The sequence below is a fragment of the Sebastes fasciatus genome, chromosome 9 (genome assembly GCF_043250625.1).
Source record: "Sebastes fasciatus isolate fSebFas1 chromosome 9, fSebFas1.pri, whole genome shotgun sequence".
NCBI classification, from domain to species: domain Eukaryota; kingdom Metazoa; phylum Chordata; class Actinopteri; order Perciformes; family Sebastidae; genus Sebastes; species Sebastes fasciatus.
Window position 1 is genome coordinate 29,992,171 of NC_133803.1, and position 21,631 is coordinate 30,013,801.

Genomic DNA, 21,631 nt, shown 5'->3' on the forward strand with positions numbered 1-21,631 from the left:
GTCTCCGGGCTTTATTGTCTCCACCGCAGACAGAGGGACAGAGGACACAAAGAGATACATGTTGTAGATATGAAGACACCGCAGACAGACAGAGGGGCAATGGACACAAAGACACACATGTTGTAGATATGAAGACAGAGAGACAGAGCGACAGAGGACACAAAGAGACACATGCTGTAGATATGAAGACACCGCAGACAGAGGGATCAGAGGACAAAAAGACACACATGCTGTAGATATGAAGACACCGCAGACAGACAGAGCGACAGAGGACACAAAGACACACATGCGGTAGATATGAAGTGACCGCAGACAGAGGGACAGAGGACACAAAGACACAAATGCTGTAGATATGAAGACACCGCAGACAGAGGGATCAGAGGACACAAAGAGACACATGCTGTAGATATGAAGACACTGCAGACAGAGGGACAGAGGACACAAAGAGACACATGCTGTAGATATGAAGACACAGCAGACAGAGGTCAAAGCTCAATAAAACATATCGAATTGGCACCCAGGTATCGTGATGGTATCGAATCGGGAGAAAGGTGAATCGTCCCAGCATTTCTAGTTTCCCTTTTACCCGCTGCAATAACTGGAATTTCCCTTTCATCTCTGATCAGTGCTGCTGTACTTGTTAACAACCAGTCACGCCTCCTAAATCTAAATCTACAGTATGTTTGATGAACAAATGTCTCTCTCTCTCTCTCTCCTCCTGATCTCTCCCTTCTGTCCCTCTACTCTCTGAAGACAAGGGCCTTTTTGTGTGAAAGAGAAATCATAGGACTCACATGCTTTGGAGGAGAGAGAGCGAGTGATCACAGCAGAGGACAGGGTTGTTCAGAGTAGCAGACCAAAGTCATCTTGAGCTGGATACGGACTTCAGAACCGGACCGCTGTGAGATATACTGGACCAGACTGGACCGGATACCTAAACATGGAGAATGGCAGAACAGAATCAGAAGACACGACAGAAGGTGTTTCAGAAGGTAAAACAGGAGTCAAAAAGCTTGAGCTGTAACTTGAGAGACATGGAGAAAAAGGTGTTGGTTTGTACTCAGGCTGCAAGTAACAGTTGTGGATTAATTTGTTAATTATTTCTTTCATTAATCAGTGAATTGTTTAGTTTATAAAGCCACACAGATCCCAAGGTGATGTCTTCAAACTTTGATTTGCCCAAGGCCAAAAGCTATTCAATTTAAAATGATATAAAACAGAGAAAGAGCAGCAAATTCGAGTGTTGCACTGTTTTTGTTTTTCATATTTTATTTTATCATTTTTAACAGATTGAAAAAGAACTACCTGCAAATCAGACTAATTCTCTGAAGAATACTGTACAAATGTTGTTTGACATAAAGGTACCAAAGAGCAATCTTGTGTGAAAACACATTTGCCGTATTTGCAGTGATCTCACGTACAATGTTCAATCAGGTTTTCTTTTCTCGGATGGCTGTGGATTATTTGAAAAGCAACAGGTTTTCGAACCAACAGAATTCATCTGATTGCAGATGTCACTCTTCATAAGATCATCTTAAAGGTCCCTGTCAGTTCTTTCTTTAAACTCAATATGGCGTGATTCATTTATTGTATTTGGAGACAAAAAACAACTCTCCCATTCTGCCAGGCTATTTATCACAACATCTGCTTCTGCAAAGAGCACAAAACACATCTTTTCACTTTCAGGGATGGAGCAGAAGAGGAGCAGGAGCAGTCTGGCAAAATATGGCAGCAAAAAATAGAGCCTGACAGATCCTGATATTGGGGGCCAACACTGATATTAAAAGGGTAGTTCAGGTGTTTTGAAGTGGGGTTGTATGAGGTACTTATCCATAGTCAGTGTATGGCCGTCGGCACACCCCCAGTTTGGAGAAACAGACAGGAGTACCAGCACGAGAGCAAAGCAATGTACTCCTGTGTGTGTTATTGTGTGGCTTTGGTGAATCCCAACTAACCCCTTAAAACACCAAAGTCACACAATAACACAAACAAACTAACTGATTGAGGCAGCGGTAGACCAGCAACTCCCGTGTTCTGTGAGGTAAAATTACTGTTTTTGTCAAGGGAGTCTGGTGGCTTTGAAGAAAGCATAGACAACGGCTTTAGTTCCCCGTTGGAAAGGGCTTTCTGACAGCGAGGTAAAGCGGCGAAAATATTCTAAATATAGCGTACACTTAAAGTGATATTGATTTTTTTAGGTGGCTAAAATATGTTTTGCTGCTGCCACCGTCCACAGCAGTACACTGCTTTGCTCCCGTGCTGGTACTCCTGTCTGTTTCTCCAAACTGGGGGCGTGCTAACTGCCATCTACTGTAGGTAATACACTATGGACTATGGAGAAGTACCTCATACAACCCCACTTCAAAACATCCAAACTATCCCTTTAATATTTCAGAGTTACAAAAGGTCCAATGACAATGCATCACCTGATATTATTTTTACATAAATAAACACATAATATTCACAAGCATTGTCACTTATCAGCTGTCTGGATGTACGCTGACACAGATATATCTGTAATAAGCTAATATTGACCAATAATATTGATCCGGGTGACTTATCAGTCTAGCTCTAGTAGAAGAAAATCAATAAACTTAAACTTTAACCTCTGTCTGAGAATAAATTGGTTGCTTGTAAATTATATAAGATCAGGGTGCAGATTAATGTAGGAATTTATATTTGATTTGTGTTTTTTTTTGTATTTTATCTGTATTATATTATGATTTTTATATATTTTATTTTATTTTTACATTATCATTATTAATATGAATATTATTATTATTATTATTATTATTATTATTATTATCATTTGATTTACTGACCAAAATGTGACTATGTTCCAATAAAATACTACTAATAAAGAAAAATTAAACTTCATCGTTCGAGGAGAAAAGCCACACACAGTGTGTTTAAAAAGACTAAACAAACAGTCCTTTATAACTATTCAGACATTATGAATCCTTTCACACATTAATGTTTACTGGATTCCATGTACAGTGTACATCATGTGTTTTCCTATCAGTGCTCTGATCACAGAACCTCATCGTCTTGGTTGGTAATGAATTAACCCCTTTTCTCTTTATGCCTGAGGTCACTCTGGGACAGTATAGCTTAATGTTGACATCTTAACGCCAACTTTTTTCTGTCCTGTAACAACTGAGGCCGAGCACAAAGCCAAGTTGTCAGAGGAAATGTGTCGTAACGTTTGGCAGAAAGACAGAAAGACTCCATTGTTGGACACTGTATGTTCCTTATTTTGCTCCGTCACAGTTACGCAGGAACTGCCTTGTCAATTATGCATGATAATATATGTAAAGTACGTAATTCAGATGACCCTCTGCAATGTTGACACCAGCCTCGACCTGTGACATTTCCACAACAAACACAAGCATTGTGCTTTTATACAACCAGTTAACTGTCCCGTACTGTAAAAGATCCATCATTAATAGGAACTCTCTTGTGCAGCACTTTCCTCCAGCAGCAGTCCAATCATTTTGTAAACACGAACAACAGCTCTTCAAAACCTTCCAGCAGCTGGTAATCAGCAGAAATACTGTATGACTCGAACAGGAGACACTTCCTGGGGCTGCTCGTGGACGTACAGTAACCACAAGTCACAGGAAGACCCACAGATAAGCAGTAAAATGATGCTCCTTCTTGCACGTGGCTGGATGAATCACTCTTCTGAGAAGGACTGGCATGTGTAGCACTTTCACATGACTGCTGAGACGCTCTCACATCCTTCCTGACTTCTGTGGCATAAGATGTTTGTCATGAACCCTGGTGCAAATGTTGTTCCTTCTCACAAATCACATGCAGACACACACGCTCAACCACAGAGACTTGTAATTCTGCTTTGATCAAAACATCTGAACCATGACTCGTATCACTTTAAGACCACAAACATGATATATTAGGTGGTAGGATGCTGCATGTAAATGTTTTTAGCTTTTGGTCACTTGCAGCGTTGCCAGATAGGAAATGTTAAACTCATACCAGAGGCTTAAAATGATCATATTTTAAGGAAAACTATCATACAGGATTCATAGCCACGACAACAAATAGGTGTAAATGTGTAATTTTACAAAACATGGATTTAAACAACTTTTTGGCACATCTACAAATGTACACACATCGTGCTGGCGTAGCTATGATTTGTGGATGGGTGTCCATCAGTCTGACAATTTTTGTAATAGCCTGCTGTCAAAATGAAATTACAAGACTGCCTTTTCATAGTCTGCATGAAAACAGTTGAGGCTGTGGTGACGTAGTGCTGTGGTGACATGGCCTAAAGAGCGAAAGAGACACACTGGGAGGGCAGGAGGGGAGGTGGATGAGTCCAACACCACAGGGCTTTCATCCAGGAGACCGCTGTTTGCGTTACGTTCAGTGTCATTTTCACGGCAAAATGTCGTAATTTTAAGCCCAACCATGCTGTTTTTTCTTAAACCTAACTAAGGAGTTGTGTTGCCTGAACCTAAGCAAGTGTTTTTGTTTAATTCACAACATTACGCACGTGATTACTGCGAGCGAAAAGTGACGCTGAGGGGTCTGACAAAGCGTCAGTATGTGACGAGTTGGGATGAGAACGTGTTGTAATGTGTCATCCATTCATCCTTTTTTGTTTTGTTTTTTTCTTTTAGATACAGAAGAACATGTGGAGGGGGCTACCCTAGAGATTGCTCAGGTAATCATGAACTCTTCTTTTCCACACAACCTTTTGGTTTACACCTCATATATTTATTTCATCAACCTACCAGATACAGCTGGTAGAGTTGAGCTATAACTCACTTTGGCTGGAGGCTGATAATACCTCCCCTCTCTTCCCTCCATCCGTCAGGAGCAGAGATCTAAACTGTTCTACATTTTAAAAGTGTTTGTGTTGGCTGCTCTTACTAAACTCACTGTGCTTTTAAGCTGCTAATAACCTGCCACGAGCCGATCGAATAACATTTACTTTGCAATTTTTCATGGGAAAACTGTTGAGTTTTGACCACATGACATGTGACCATCTCGGGATCTTTTCAGGCATAAGCATTGTGCAAGTGTGTTCATAATTTACTTGACCTGATGCAACTAGCGTAGTAAATGTGGGCCGTTTAGCCTAAAGTTCATGTTTCACACACACTCATAAAAAATTAAATGTTGTTTTCAAATGGAGTTCTGAATGAGTCTCACTCATTACTCACATTATGTCCTCATGAACTTATAAACATTGTAAAGTTTAGTGGACACTCTTACTCACTTTTTCAAAAGGAACCAACCACAACATTAACTTGCAATCGATGTAATTAAATAATGAGATTTATGAGGAACTCATACTGCCGTGGCTCTTTGGATCTGCAACCCCCAAAGTGTAAAGACATACAGAAGCTTGTCGAACACAGATAGCATCAGAGAGGAAGGAGAGCAGAAGGCAAACAGGACAGATGCTCTATTCAGTCTGCTGCCTGATGCCTTTCACATGACCGAGAGAGAGAGAGAGAGAGAGAGAGAGAGAGAGAGAGAGAGAGAGAGAGAGAGAGAGAGAGAGAGAGATGGAAAGACTGATGAGATAGTGCTGCTTCAACCCATGCTATGTTCCCATAAGCTGATTCAGTTATCCCCGCTGAATGAATTCAATCAGCTGTGAATGACAAACTGCAGAGAAAAAGGGAGGCGGATAAAGATTTATTAATAAAGGATGAGAAAATGCCATTTGTTTGAAAAAAGCAGGACTAGAAATAATGATGATGAAGGGCAAGTGTAGGCTGTTGAAAGCAAATGTTCTCTACTATAGAAGAAGATCCAGGCAAAGAATCTCCGTCTGTCTTTCCATGTGTGTCCTTTGCATATATCGGGAACCGTTCATCCGATCGATTTCACACTTGGCGGGTGCATTGCTGGGGACCCAAGGGAGTGCAGTGCCGAATGTGGTGCAATTTGGCCAGATCGTGGCACTTTAACAACAGACTTTACGTTATTGACTGTAACTTTTTAACCAGAACTCTTAGAAACAAAATTCTTGATTTTCTGCCATTTTGAATTGCGTCCAAATCTAATTTTTTTGCTACTCCTCTTACAAATTTTGAGTAATCGTCACAAAATTTGGAACAGAACATCTCTGGACCAAGTCGGAAAAGTTACTTTTTCGTTTTATTGATGTTGTATACAGTTTTGCTATAGCTGCACCTCAACGTTGCTTATGTTACAAAAAATGTCATATCTCCTTTAAGCTTTGTACTATTATGACCACATTTGGTGGACATTTGTAGATATGATATTTGAGTGATCATGACAAATTTGGTGCCATTTGGCCAATAGGTGGCGCTGTAGCAGCATCATCAAACTATAAAGGAAGCATTCTCTGTCTGTGTATGTATGTATGACTGTCCTTCCCATATCTCGAGAACCATTCATCCAACCAACTTCACACTTGGCGGGTACAAGCAGCCATACTGCTCTTCGACAACACTGCAAGCAGCACCTCTTGGGTCCATTCACAGATCAATTGTTAGACTTTATGGCCTTAAAATAACTAAACAAATGACGAAAATTAGGGAATTTAAAAGTAAATAGTTTGACAACTCAAACAGCAAAAGGACCCAACAACTAAAGGAACTCTATTAGAACATGAATACTGACTTTCTTTGGTGCACAAATTTCAACTTTATCAAATCTAAATTCTTCATATAATTTTTCTCCTCTTTTCATTTGGAGCAGACAACGCCCCCTAAACACGCCACTGAAAACATGATGTGTTCTTTGCTTCTTGTGATGCAGCTGCAGGGCCTGGTGGCTGAGCTGCGCGAGGGGCTCCACACTGCCCTGATGGAGCTGTGCGAGCTGCGTCATATGGACCACGGCCTGGAGGAGAAGCTCCAGGCCCATCAGACTGACGTGGATGATAAGATAATGGGCCTCAAGAACTCGCTCAACACTTTCAAGGTGCTGGAGACGCTACGCAGTGAAAACACACACACACACACACACACAGAGTCTATTCTTGGCGTGGCGGAGAGGCCGCTGTAACATAATTTGGAACATCTGACTTGAACTGTAAACTAATTTCATTTATTAGATAGGAAGCCGACTGTTTCAGACTACTTATTTCCGAAACAGTGACAGGCATGTGTATCTTCTATGTCAGCCACGCTGTAACATCTGTTTAATTTAGTGTTTATTAAATTTGATCTGCACGGACACAAACACATTAACTTCATCAACCCACACAAGGGTGATTCATTCATAACACAATGTGTCGTCATGAGTTTTTTACTTTCATACGGTGCATTTGCTGTCAAATTATATTTACTGCAGGAAATGTTATTGACTTTGAATCTTGCTGGCATAACATTAGTTTTCTGGCTCGTAGCTGAGCCAAAAGGGTTCTATGAGCTGAGCGGGCTAGAAATATCTCCCGTTACCAAGTCGTAGCTGAGGTTTGTCCTATTTACTGGAGTAGTGAACAACATTTCCATTGCATACCTGCAACCTCATGGGATGGTAATGATTGTTCCAGATATTAATTAGCAAACTCTCAGGTGTTGCCAGGGAAACGGAGTTATGGCTCGTGAAAAACTTTAGATTTTGGTTGCAAAACTAATGAAAATATAAATCAATGGTCTTACATTTTTTTAGGCAAATGACCATAGTGTAAAGCTGCATTCACACCAGATCAGACGTTGCAGCAATTGGGAAGACACTTTAATGGCCCATTAACTGTGACGATTAACGTCTGTTGTTCCCTCAAGGCTGGGTTGTACAGCTCTGGATCGCCGGTTATGTGACTGGTCACCGCAGCGTGACGTCGGGTTGCGTTTCTCCAAAAGTTGATTCTGTTTAAAATGATTATTAATAGAAGAAAAAAATGCCAAATATTTTCTGGTTCCAACTTCTCAGATTTGAGAGTTTGTTGCTTTTATCTATTTCACATAATTGTAAATTACATATTTTGGGGTTTTTGGAAGGTTGGTCAGACAAAGGCCTCACTTTGGGCTTTGGGCTATTTTCTGACATTTCCTTCCTTCTTTCTTCTTAGACTTCCCATTCAAAAAGAATGGGAAGACTTGCGACAGGTCAAGTCAGACCTGGCTGCTCACAGAGTAAAATAAACCACCGACACTGATGCCATTCCTTGCTATAATCCGCTTGCAGGAGGAGCTGAATGTGGCGTTGTTCCACATAAAGGACGTGTCCAGCAGACAGAGGGAGGTGCAGAAGAGGATAGAACTGATGCAGTCAGAAAACACCAAAGATTTCCTCTATGTTCCACACAGGTAGGGCTAAAACATGCGTAATGAGGATGTACTGTACTGTTGTTTCATCCACAAAAAGACATTAGAATTCTATTTAATGTTGCACTATTGCACTCTTCTCACTTATGTGCTGTTTTTTTATTATTTATATCTGTATATAGAGATAATTAGAGTTTAATCCTACCTCTAGAATGCCTACTAATGCCATTAAAGTGCACACACACGTATGCAAAATTGCTCCAGAGCTGCTTTTGACCTCCCTAAACAAATGCTTATTGGCAGGGATCAAAAAGATTTTGGAAAATAAGTTGTTTTTAAGCTTCTGATTGGTCCAAATGCAGAAAGAGCTCCAAGGCAGATGTGCTAGCAGCATCGGGGGATGAACACATCTGTGTGCCCGGCCAGCCAGAACTCAGTGTTATTCAACACTTCTTTTCCAGTCTGCCTCATAGTAGCTCACCACAGAGGAGCACCACATCGACGCAGAGTGAGTCTATGTGGGAATGTCATTCTCATCTACCCACTACACTAGAAGGGAAGAAGACAGACGTATAAAAGCCATTTACTCACGTTTATGTGTGTGTGTGTGTGTGTGTGTGTGTGTGCGTGTGTGTGTTGCAGCCTCTAGTTCTGAGCAGGAGGCTCAGCAGCTGCAGAGAGGTTGTCGAGGAGAGAGGAAGAACAGCAGAGACGACACAGAGATGCCCAACAGCCAGACTGAAAACAGTGAGAAATACAATATATGTTAATGAAACTAACAATAATACTACCGCTGCACTTCTATTTCCACTAGAACCACCACAAGTCACTACTACTATTCACAGCTTGCTCACTAATACCACACACACAATGCACGCCCATTTATTAAAGGTAGAGTTTGACATTTTGGGAAATACACCTTCTCGCTGTTGTGCCAAAAGTCAGACGAGAAGACCAAAATCACTCTCATCCTTCCCTGAAACAGGAAACCAATACACAATGGAACATTTTCCCGGCTTTATTTCAAGCACTGGAGGGATAGTGGTGGTGTATAAATACATGCTTGTTTGAATAGTCCACTGTCAACCTCCTACAATCGTGCAAACACTTCCTGGCTGCACCTGTTTTCAGCGCTTACATAGATGTTTATCATGTTCTGCCACTCATTATTAAAACTGAACTTGTTATCTGCTGTTGGCTTGTCTTCAGTTGATGTCACGCTATAATAAGAGTCATTACAAGGCTTCAAAGACTAGCCAATAGCAGAGGGCCAGTTCAGTTCACATATGACTTATATGTCACTCAGTTTAAACTTGTATTGTTGTTTCTGTGCAGATAAGAGACAGAGAGTGGCTCTGGAGCTGCTGGAGTCAGAGAGAGTTTATGTGTCCCACCTGTCTCTGTTACTGAAGGCCAACATCTCCTTTAATGGATCCGAAGCTCTCACCTCTAAAGAGAAACGGTAAGACTGCGGACACACAAAGACAAGTTCAGTTTGACAATCTCAAAATCTTACTTGGACATCAAAAATGGATAAGAGGGTAGTTTAATACTTGTCTTACTTAAACAATATGCACATTTAAGAAGGTGAACACACAACCTTTGGAAACACAGAATGACCCAGACATCGCCGAGATCTCTCTGATATGTTATGAGCCATAAACTCAATAACATCACAGTCATTTCTATCTTTGTGTCTCACTTACATCCACATAAACACACACACAGATTAACACTCTGGATTTATTCCAGGAGTGGCTACTGATCTAATTTCAGAGCGTACACTGGGAACAACAGGAAATAAACTAATCAAATAAAAGCAGGTAATAAACACCGGTGAGAAAGAGAGGATACTCTTTTAATAAGAGACTCCACACAGCTCGCTAATGTAATCACTGCATCAGCTCCAGCACACGTGTTCCCAATGACCACAAGCACCAATGGAAAGGTGCAAATGCTGAACTGGGTCAAATGGTATTTGTAAATGATTGCATTTGTTTTAACTTGATTTACCTGATCAGACTGACCTGCTCAGTCTACATAAGACCTCACATCTCTTTTCTTTTATTTATGTAAAATAAATAAATAACATTGGCTATAATCCTAATGTTGTATACATTAGGATTATAGCCAATGTATATAACATTGGCTATAATCCTGCACATGCATGATACTAATAATCAATAATTCAGCATGCAGGATAATCAATACTTTGCTCATGTGTTTAGTCCGTTTCCCAGCACTCTGAGGTTTCTGATCCAGCAGCACCTTGAGCTCCTCCATACGCTCCAGGAGCGTGTGCTCAAGTGCCAGTGGCAAGGCATCATGGGGGATGTGTTTATGAGGCTCACCAGCAAAGAGGTAAACCACGAACACAGAATTTGAATAATGTGCATTTTACTGTATGTCTTTCACTGTAAGGTGAAAATATACTTGTTACTTTACGAGACGGTAGCCCATGAAGATGCTTGTGATAGCTTGGGTTGCTGCACCAGTGTTGGTATTATATGGAGTTATAGGAGTGACGATTTCTTATTCTTTTACAGATTTATTCTTTTTTATTGCACTGCGCTATAAAAAAGAAAAAATCTGTAAAAGAATAAGAATATAATTATGGAAATATAAAGTGGAATAAATGAAAAAAAAATAGTATAATAAATAATAAAGAAGTAGATTAAAAAAATTTGGAAATATAAAACAAAATGAAATATAAGAAAATAATTAAAAGCATTTTCATTTATTTTCACATTTATTTGTTCATTTATTTCTCTATATATTAAGTTATATATTTTTATTTATTTATTTTTTTGAATATAAATTACAATTTTTTTTATTTAAAATAGAGTATAATAGCAAAAGCAATGGGGAAAAGAATAAGGAAAAATAAATAAATTACATTATATAAAAATACTGAATGTATAATGAGTACAGCTGAATTTTCCCCTTTTTCTAGCAAGGGATTAATCTATTTTAAAAAAGAAAACAAAAATAACGACCCGTCTTGAATGAAAAGCACAGCCTGATCAGCTTGTGACCACTCTATCCCTACATTTGCAACAGATCATTTAATTTGTTTGCACTTTGTCACTTTGTTTTATAAGATTTTGACCCCTGTGGGCAAAATATAATAAGGAATCTTTTGGTATAATGCAATTAACCACAACACCACAACCACCACCACAAACCACAACCTCCAAAATAACCACAGAGTTGAATCAGCTCTTTGTTGAGTCTGTGTCAGTAAACTGGAGATCCACATATTTTATATATGGTTGTTAAAATATTCACAGAAATACCAGCTGTATTCTACATTTATGGAGATTTTCATTTGGTTCTTGTCAAGAAGAACATTTGACTCACTTGTAAATCAAAAACTTGACGTTCACAAGCCAGAGTTCTGTTAATGTGGAGGGGTCAAAAGGTCGGGTCTTGTGACCGTCCGTTTATAATGAATCTGAATCATTTTGGCAGCCGTGAAGGACATTAAATGAAGTGTCAAATTCCAGCGGAGCCATGTTGAGAGCTGGGAAACAGTACAAAGACAAGAGCGATTCTTCTTCTTACTGTACAACATAACTCATCGCCAAAAAACGATACTAGTCCTTAACTTAATTGGTATGTTTATATCATAATTTTCATATATTCAAACAAGTTATTTCTATAAATCCCTGTGAGTGCATGTCAGCACTTCCTTTTCCATTTGAGGGGACAAAATTAGGAATTCAATTCATGCCAGCAGTGTGAAAAACTCAATGTTCCAGGGACTTCCAGGGGTTTAAAGCATTCAAAATCCTTTACTGAGAGTTAAAAAGTGTTTTATAATATTAATAAAGTGCAAAGATACCCTGAAGCTAATGAGTCTATTAAAGCCGATGTGTGGCCTCTGAGTTTATGGGACGAAATTAAGTTATTGGTAGGAACACTATTGGTAGGAATACCTATTTAATAAAATAATAATAATAAAGAGCCCAAGAGCCCGAGGAAGGAAATAAATGAAAATAATGGAAGGAATCCTCTGATAACAAGCTTATCTGTTTTTTACTTTTATTATATCAGAATACGACATCAAACTGTTATTGCACTTTTTTAATATTTTTTTACTTGAACATTTTGTTTACTTGAAAATTTTAATTTCATAGGTATTTTACAGCACATTTGAAATGGTTAACCTGAATATCTGACAGTGAAGGGAGCATGAACATGCAAACCCAGACGGTGTCTCTCTCATACCTCTCCGTCTCCCCACAGAGTGATTTCTTGGACTTTTACGTTTCCTACCTGAAGGAGCTTCCAGACTGTCTGTCGGTCGTCACCATGCTCGCCTCCAGCTCCATGAAATCTTCTGCCTTCCTGGAGGTAACACAAAAGGATAAGAGAGATAGTTCAGGAGAGATCAGGACAGGAGGTGATGTGACATGAATGTAACAGAGCAGGCAGGACATGATGTGATAAAAGGGCATGAAAAGATGGAGAAGAAGGACATTTATTGTGACTCATACCAGAGAGTTTGTGTACAGTAGCTACAGACACAGCTGAATAAAGTCACGTTGCTCATACCTGCTGCACTGACTGTTTTTTCCCCTCCATCCTGATTGGTCGACCTGTGCTGCCTTTTTGCTGCGGTGCTTTTATCAGAGTGAAATAATGGGAGATGAATCCAGACCGTCCCTCCACACTCTGCTCCTCCAGCCAGTTCAGAGGATCCCTGAGTACCTGCTGCTGCTGCAGGTGAGATTATAGATACATAGAGCAATACTGCAATGCCCTTTATAGAGAATAAAATAAAAAAATTCTAAAAAAACCATTTAAAAATTGAGATGATACATAAAGAAAGAAACATGATAATAGAGCGGAAACTGAAAAAATAACACAAAGTTTAACCCTTACAAAAAGTATGTATGACTTTATTTTATGTCGTAAACTAATTCAAGTATAATCCCAAGTATACTTTATGTAATAAGTATACTAATATCGATGTACTCGTAGTATACTTGTAAGTGTACTACTTGAATACTTCTTGGGACTAAATTGGCCCACTTTTTAGTTTATAAAAGTACACTTTTAAGTTTAAATGTAGGAGTAGTAAACTTTGAGTACACCACTAGTTTATATCCAAGTTGTATTTTGTACTGCAACTATAATATGAACTACACAACATGTGAATTTATAGGTATACTGTTAGTTTACTGGTTATATACTTGTAGTATACTCTCAGTAAACTAGTTTAATAGTTTTTACTGCAAGTACACTTGTACGTTTTCTTTAAGTGAACTTATAGTACTTAGCCAAATATACTTTTCTGTAAACTTTTCAGTATAAGCCAAGTATACTTGAACTTTTCTGTATACTTGTTGGTATAAGCCAAGTATACTAAAGTATAATTTTGTTAAGTATATCTCTGATAAGTACATAAAAAGTAAACTGAAAGTATACTCTCTTAGTTTAAGTTTAAAAAAGTATACTAATAGCACACTTCAATAAACTTCTTTTTTGTGTGGGAATATCACATCGATGCTGAAGACAGCATCTGCTCAAAGATGTGTGAACATAAATAAGTACGTATATCTGTGTATGTGTGTGCAGGGTCTGCTGATGCAGACGACCGCAGAGCATCCAGACTACTACCTGCTGCTGGTGAGCATCCAGCAGTTCAGGTCCTTCACGACTCAGTACCACCACCTCCTCCAGCACAACCAGGAGCTTCTGCTGCACAACCGCAAGGAGGTGAAGAGGTCAGGACTACCACTCTACAAAACAATAACATGACATGCATGCTTAAGAGGTTAAACAAGACTTGTTCTCACTGTTTGTACCTGACAATATGAGGTGTTCTGCTCTGCAGGTCTACGATGAAGCAACTGTTAAAGACAGTGGAAAGTGGGATTCAAGCTAACAACATTGGCTCACCGTACCCTTGTGCCATGTTGTGAGTATTTTTTACATTTTGAACTACCTAGTGGTTAACTTCTTATTTGTTGGTAGACAGGTAGCAGTAACAGTGGGTTTATCAGATGTTTTTCCTGCTGCGCCTGGAACAACATATCCCCATACAACGGTTTGCATGATATCTTACATTGCATTGATTTCGTGGGATGTACTGTATACAAATTACAGTTACTTTTCATAGGTATAGCTATGAAGGATGTATGAGAACATCCTGCCTGGAAACAGGGTTGATGAATCCGCTTATATCAATGGTCTATCCCTCACAGAGAACACGCCAACCAGGTGAAGCAGAGCAAGCAGCGCCTCCTGGAGCAGATACAGTCTCATCGTTTCCAGGATTGGGACCAGGATGCTGAAACTCATTGTTACGACACAGAGTGGCCCTCCCAGCTGCCGTTCTTCAGCCCCGACCTGGACTCAAGGAACCACAGACCATCAGGTCACAGGAGCTTCTGATTATAATCTCTCTGTGGTTTCTGTTTGATAAAATACTTTTGGTGCATTGACAGGAATGCTACTATATTTTATAAGGATGATCTTGGGAGGCGTCAGTAGTCAGATTGTCAAACAGTATTTGAAAACAAACTTTCTGAAGCTCGCAATCCGACCAGCTCGCACCACTTTACGCACCAATTTGCCAGTTGTCTAAACATGAGAAAGTAGGCAAGTTCTCTCTTTTCATTCTTCACATAGCTACTTCCAGCACTTTAAGTGTGTACAATCGAGCCCAAGACAATCTGAAAGTGTGCGTTGCTATCCCGATTTGTACGATTCATTGCGTTTCGACACTAAATAGAGGTGAAGTCCCTCCCCTTACGGTGGACCACCATGGTATTATTTCGGTCATGTCTAAAAGGTAACGCAAATTGCAAAACTCTCGCGAGATGGTTAAGGTTAGGCATTGACGTAAAATAGTTAAGTAAATGCTCCCAAATGGCCATATTCAAATGCCTGGAGCTGGTATGAATGACAATAGGGTGACTGCTTGCCAACACAGGTCAAGGAAGGTCTGCCGAGTCATTACATCTTGAGAGGAAATTGGAGATGGATAGAATCTAAATATGCTTAAATATAACCCCCAATGAAATTAGCACCCAGGTATCTGTCCCACCATGTCACTTTGTGTATCCCATGTAGGGATTCAGCAGAAACAGACATGTCACTTAAATGCTTTTGGAGCCCCATCGGTCAACCAGTAATCCAACCTTTGACTTTCAGGTCTTGGCAGTATCCCAGAGAGTGAGGTGTCTGAGAGGCCCATGCCGTGCCAGCATCACCTGCCCTCAAGACCTGCAGAATTCCGCCAGGTTCAACCGGGCTCTGCTCTGGCCGATGCCCTCGGAGAGTTCCTTCTCCCTCCAGACCCTCCGGGGATGGAGAGCCTCTATGACGAGGAGAGGGGCTCCCTTCACGATGTCTCCATGTTCGACCGCTGCTCCTCCGCCTCTTCAGATTCCTCCATCGACATCGCCTTTGTGAAGTGCCCCAAAGCGCCCTCAGCACCACATCACGCGATGGCAGCGAATGTGTCGACACCCCGTGATATCTTTGGCAGCGGCGGAAGCCACGGGAACGGTTACAAACTGCTCAACCGAGGATGCGTATCTCCGGACGAAACTGTGATGATGCGCCACAATCAGCATCGCTCCCTTCAGTCCAGCCAGCGGAAGAGCAAGGTGAGCATGTTGGTGCTTATAGAGAACTTCTTCTGAAATCATTGTTACATAAAATCAACGTGTACGTCTTCTCTGCTGTCTAGTCACTGAACGGCCTGCAGATGGACAACACAGTGAGTGGTCTGGAGGGCGGTCCTCCATCAGACCACCTCCAAAGGTTGGGACTGGGCAGCCATGCCAAGCTGGAGCGCCAGGGCAGTAAAGGCAGCAAAGGGTGTTCCACCCCGTCCCGTAAGGTCCAAAGCCCCCTGGGGAACAGAGTGGAGGTCGACAAACAGAGCGATGATCCTCATGGGTTGCTCAGCATTGTGGGTTTTTCAACAAATCAATATATCTTAAACAATAAATTGCATTAACATCGTATCGTGACTTAAGTATCGTGATAATATCGTATCGTGGGGCCATTCCTACTGTATACCAATCCACATTCAGTGTCAGGTTAAAGTCGAGCACAGAGACACTATGAATGTTACCAAATGCAATCAAGCATAATTGAAATAAGTGTATTGTGGTTTTTTCAACCTCACCAGGACTCCGGGTTCCAAACATGGGGGGACGAGTCAAAGTGGAGGAGCGGGACCGAGGAGAATAACCACCACACCCCCTTCAGCGAGAGGAGTCGGAAGCAGGACAAAGGAGGCTTCAGGAGCTCGTTCAAGAAACTCTTCAAGAAGAAGTAAGAATATGCACATGAATGGCGCGATACGGTCGCAGCTTTGACTGATGGTGAAAAGAGGTTAAGCTGAGAATACACTGTAGGATTTTTAGCCCGTTTCTGGACCGAATTGGCAGTGTTGTTTTTTCTATTTTATGCGTACAATGTGAGCACTCAGGTTGTGGTTTGACAATCGGACCGTACAGTGTGAGCACATAAATCGTGAGCTTTGGCTTTACATCGCAAACGATCTATACTCGTACAGTAGGAGTAGGAGTTACACAACAAGATTTCTAAAACCGTCTTCCTTTCTAACAGGAGCGGTGATGAGAAGAAAGAGAAGGGAGGTGAGAAATCTGCAGAAAACCAAAACAACGGTGAACACGAGACACCGGGGAAAAACACCAAACTGGTACATGTGGAGATAAACCGTGGCACAGCTGTATGAACACCACTCTAGACTGAATATAAAGTGTAATACATGCATGTTTAAGCATACATACAAACAGAAGACGTTGTTTTACATTTAAAACTGTTATATAAATGCTGTACCATTTAGCTAAGCAACGTTTTCTTACATCATTTATAAATATAAATGTGATTTTTTTTTTAAAGATAAAATCCTGCCCCAGACCTTCATACTGAGGGAAAGCACTTGACATTATTTTTTTTCTGTGTTATTTTGCCCCCAGAAAAATGACACAGGTTAAAACTTGACTTTTTTTGTCAATGCTGATGTGGTTACAGCTGTGACCACTAGGGGGCGTAGTTTGATCATCCCCATACTGTAAATAGCTCGGCTCTACCTCCACTTCCTAAACGTTTTTCAGACAACAAACTCCTTTGCCTTGTTTTTTCTGTTTGCACTCCGTCTTTCAAATCTGTGCAAACCCAACAAGGGATGCACTGATTCCACTTTTTTTTCAGACCGAGTACAAGTACTTACATTTGTGTACTCGCCGATGCCGAGTACCGATACGAGTACTTCTCTGTGCCAAAAGACCCTCGTTAACAGCCAGCTGGAGGGTATGAGCGACACACGGCAGGCTGGGGAGTCCCGCGTATGAGGCGGTGCGTCGCGACTCGCGACCGGCTCTAGGTCGGCTTGGGAAGCCTCAGGGCGAAGGTGGCTCGCGGCCGCAGTTTTACAGCGCTCCCCGCCTGGACCCAAGCTGTTGCCTAGCAATGCAATTCCATTGAAATGCACTAAAATGGAGCGTTTCAGACAGAGTGTAAATACAGGCATATTCAGACAGACAGAATGAGGAAAATAAAGTTTTTTTTTATACATTACAGCATGTAAACATGTTCTAGTAGAAACACAAAATACAAGCATGAAACTGAAAACGAGCATGATGTGGGACCTTTAAACAGTAAATGTGTCTCTTTGTTATTTCTGAGCATTGAACTTGAATTGTTTTGTTAAGAGATGACTGTGACGATCAAGAGAGGTTCAATAAAGATCCACACTGGAAATTAAACGACTTGACTTGAGACACACGTTATATTATCATCATTAACTCATTAAAAGGACTAACATTAGATATAAGAATCAGAAATGTCTTGTTATGTATTTATCCATTTAACCGTGTTGAAAGGAGTTGTTTTTGTTGTTGTTGTTGTTGCTGTTGCTGAACGTTAAGATTTGAAAAAAAACACAACACACCAGCATGGTTGAGTTCCTTCTTTTTAATGTGTTAACCTGTCATCTCATAAATCTGTTACACTTCTGAAACAAAATATAGGCAATTATACAGTATGTAAAACAAACCCATTTTTATTTTACACTATATACATTTCATAACGTGTGCATTGCATTATGAAAACAAAAAGACAAAGGTGATGTAATAGCGACAGAACAGAGGAGACCGTTATGTTGTATATTGGGAGGAGTCCTGCAGGATTAAACTGATTTTGCGAATAACTCCACCGGTGTTCACTTTAATCAACCACATGGACACCAGCGGGAAAATTATCTTAACGCCAATGTACTATTCTTTTCCGTGACATTCAGAAAATCCACATATCTGGTGTCCACGTGATTTGACCCCGGAGTAGTTGAGCTCATTAAACACAAACAGACTTTTTGACATTTCAGCATGTTGGCGCCTGCTTCAGGGGATTATAGATTAAGCAGAAATTAGGAGTCATGGAAGCATCATTCAATCCCACAGAAACATTTTCTGCAAAATGGACAGTTCCTCCCCGAAAAGTTATCAACCCCACAGAAAATAAACGGTATGAGATTTTAAGAGTTGCTTGTATCGTCTGTTTTTAAATAAATCAGCACATGATTTTAGATGTGCAGCGATGATACAGGATGTTCTTGAGCTTGAGATGTGATATTTCAAAATAAAATCAAAGCAAGTGTGTATTTTAGGAAGCAAAGAAAGCCTTTCAGTGGAATCTCTCATTCAGTTTGTCTTTGTGTGTTTTAGTAACTTGTATCGATTAAACTTCTGATCATACGTCAACTGAGAGGACAAAGACATTTTAACAAGAGACTCAGAGAACATGTTTTGTAACACTAACCTTATACGCTGTTGATGGCTGTCTTTACAACCAGACAAATTGTTTTTTATCCCCACATCTAGGAGATACCACGAAGTAAACTAGATCAAAAATTGGCCATAAAAATGTTCGACGACATATTTTGGCATTACATCTAAAAATGTAACATTTATGTTTTTTGACATCAACCGATTATTAATGTAAAGGAATGTGTGATACATTTTTTTTCTCCATAAAACCGATAAAGGAATTAATCAAATGTGAAAGGCACAGTGTGTAGCACGTCGGGGGATCTATTGGCAGAAATAGAATATTTTTCTTTTGTGTATAATCACCTAAAAATAAGAATCGCTGTTTTCGTTACCTTAGAATGAGCCGTTTATATCTGCATACTAGGGCTGTCAAAGTTAACGTGATAATAACAAATTAGTTTTAACGCCACTAATTTCTTTAACGCAATATGCGATTTTTAATAAATCTCTTGACGGGCCGCCGTCTTTCAGAGGTCTTAGTGGGCTCAGTTTTAAAGCTAGAGGGAAGATATCTACATCATATGAAACTAGAAAACCTAAGGAATCCATATTTATTGTTAAATGACCTGATTGTGTTTATAAAACTTGGCTGCAGCCCTGAAACTAACATTTGATTTAATGGGATACCAACCATGTCATATAAACTTGCGCTAAATGTTGGCGAGGAAAAACTGTCATGGCCATTTTCAAAGGGGTCCCTTGACCGCTGACCTCCAGATATGTGAATGTAAATGGGTTCTATGGGTACCCACGAGTCTCCCCTTTACAGACATGCCCACTTTATGATAATCACATGCAGTTTTGGGGCAAGTCATAGTCAAGTCAGCACACTGACACACTGACAGCTGTTGTTGCCTGTTGCAGTTTGCCATGTTATGATTTGATGTTTTTATGCTAAATGCAGTACCTGTGAGGGTTTCTGGACAATATGTGTCATTTTTTTGTGTTGTTAATTGATTTCCAATAACAAATAAATACATACATTTACATAAAGCAGCATATGTGCCCACTCCCATGTTGATAAGAGTTTTAAATACTTGACAAATCTCCCTTTAAGGTACATTTTGAACAGATAAATATGCGATTATCGCGATTAAATATTTTAAATGATTGACAGCCCTACTAAATACGTTTCTACAGTTACCCAAACCGGACAAACCAAACCCTGGGTCTAGATTAGCTCATTCGCGTTTTCACGTTTCCGCGTCGGCCACCGTCGTTCTCCTACCTACACACTTGAAACACAGGAGAAATTTCAGTTGGTTGCAATCTGCAACCTCAATGCAATAGATGCCGCCTAATCCTACACACTGCACCTTTTTAATGGCTGAGGATGTCAATGTGAAGCTATTGAGTATATACTTGGTAGTGCTACCATCATTTTGACACTGAATGCACAAATTGATAAAAACAAATGTGTTAAATAACCTGATTGTGGTGAATGAAACTTGGTTTCAGCCCTGAAACTAACATTTGTATTAACGGGTGTTGGCTAGAAGCACGTGTATTAGCATGAACGTGGCTGAAGTCGCTCATCTGCGGTTGTGATTAACAGCAATCAGAGTCCTATGAAAGGCACCACCTTAGGGAAAACATTTTCCACTCCAAACTTACTAACATGGCAATTTAAGTGTCTTTATGTCTTATATGATTCATATTTCTGACATTTGTTTTCTAGGTGCAAAGCAACACTTCTGTGGGTATTTTACACAATAAAAGTGTTGCACAGGCGATAAAAAAAGTGGATTCAAGCTCTCTACACGTAACTAGACTACGCTTGTTTTTAGCTACTTCACCACAACAGTGCAATAAAGCATCAGGAGCTAGAATCCAGTGAGATGATCCGTTTCAAACCCATGAAAACGTAGTGAAATAGTGTGTCGTTGGGGACGTTGGTGCGGTTCCTGTCGCTGAACGTTTGAAGGAGCGACATGCTGGCATGTTGGTGAAAAAAAGATTGTGACACTTTCTGAGCAGTTACAAAGCTGTTACATTCTTTTCTTAAATTGTCTCCCAACATGTGCGACATGACCCTTTAAAAACACCGTAGTAGCATTTAGTGACATCTATACAGCGCTGAAATGTATTCTCCTGTTGTGTCAATTAGATTCCAGCTTTGTAGTATTTGAAGTATTTACTCTTGTGTTTCTTTTGGATATATACTGTATATCTCGTAGCTGGTTGGTTCACCTATAAGCTTATACCTGTGTTTCTATGGAGAAAATGATGAAATGAATAAAAAACGGACTTCTGGGAAGTGATCCACTCGGACAAATGAACCCTCAGCTCTGTTAAGATTTCAGCTTTAGCGATGGTGTCTCAGTTAAATTCATCTAAACTAGTGTCCACGTCCTCTGAAGCAACCTCTAGTGTCACAGCTTGTAAAGACTGGTAGTGTACTGCCACATGTAGACTCTCCTACACAGTGCACATCTACATGCATGTAGTGACCTCCTGTACAGATGTAGGTCTTTAAAAAAAGTCACAGCGATGAAAATTTAAAAACGTCTCCAAATAGGACAGTGCGCTTGGTGGATCCTGTTGGGTCTCTAAACTATGGTGTACGGTCATAGACCTGCTCTATATATAAAGCGT

The 21,631-nt window shown here is 40.2% G+C and overlaps 2 protein-coding genes across 9 annotated transcripts in view; one reads left to right on the top strand and one right to left on the bottom strand.

The window, feature by feature from the left end:
- The first annotated feature begins 765 nt into the window (after window positions 1–765).
- arhgef33 (Rho guanine nucleotide exchange factor (GEF) 33) lies at window positions 766–19,682 on the top strand. The gene is made up of 17 exons (XM_074647163.1): window positions 766–992; window positions 4,644–4,687; window positions 6,763–6,927; window positions 8,137–8,258; window positions 8,579–8,724; window positions 8,859–8,963; window positions 9,552–9,678; window positions 10,445–10,577; window positions 12,465–12,572; window positions 12,852–12,944; window positions 13,800–13,948; window positions 14,059–14,142; window positions 14,429–14,601; window positions 15,381–15,838; window positions 15,922–16,146; window positions 16,369–16,514; window positions 16,812–19,682. Exons 1-17 carry the CDS (start codon window positions 941–943, stop codon window positions 16,939–16,941), a joined length of 2,460 nt encoding a protein of 819 aa, XP_074503264.1. The 5' UTR covers window positions 766–940; the 3' UTR covers window positions 16,942–19,682.
- LOC141774469 (mitogen-activated protein kinase kinase kinase kinase 3-like) overlaps window positions 18,168–21,631 on the bottom strand; it is a 56,297-nt gene continuing 52,833 nt past the window's right edge. For all 8 annotated transcript variants that reach the window (XM_074647159.1, XM_074647156.1, XM_074647157.1 and 5 more), the window contains one exon: window positions 18,168–21,574. The gene's annotated coding sequence lies outside the window, so the exon portion shown is untranslated. The remainder of the gene's footprint in view (window positions 21,575–21,631) is intronic.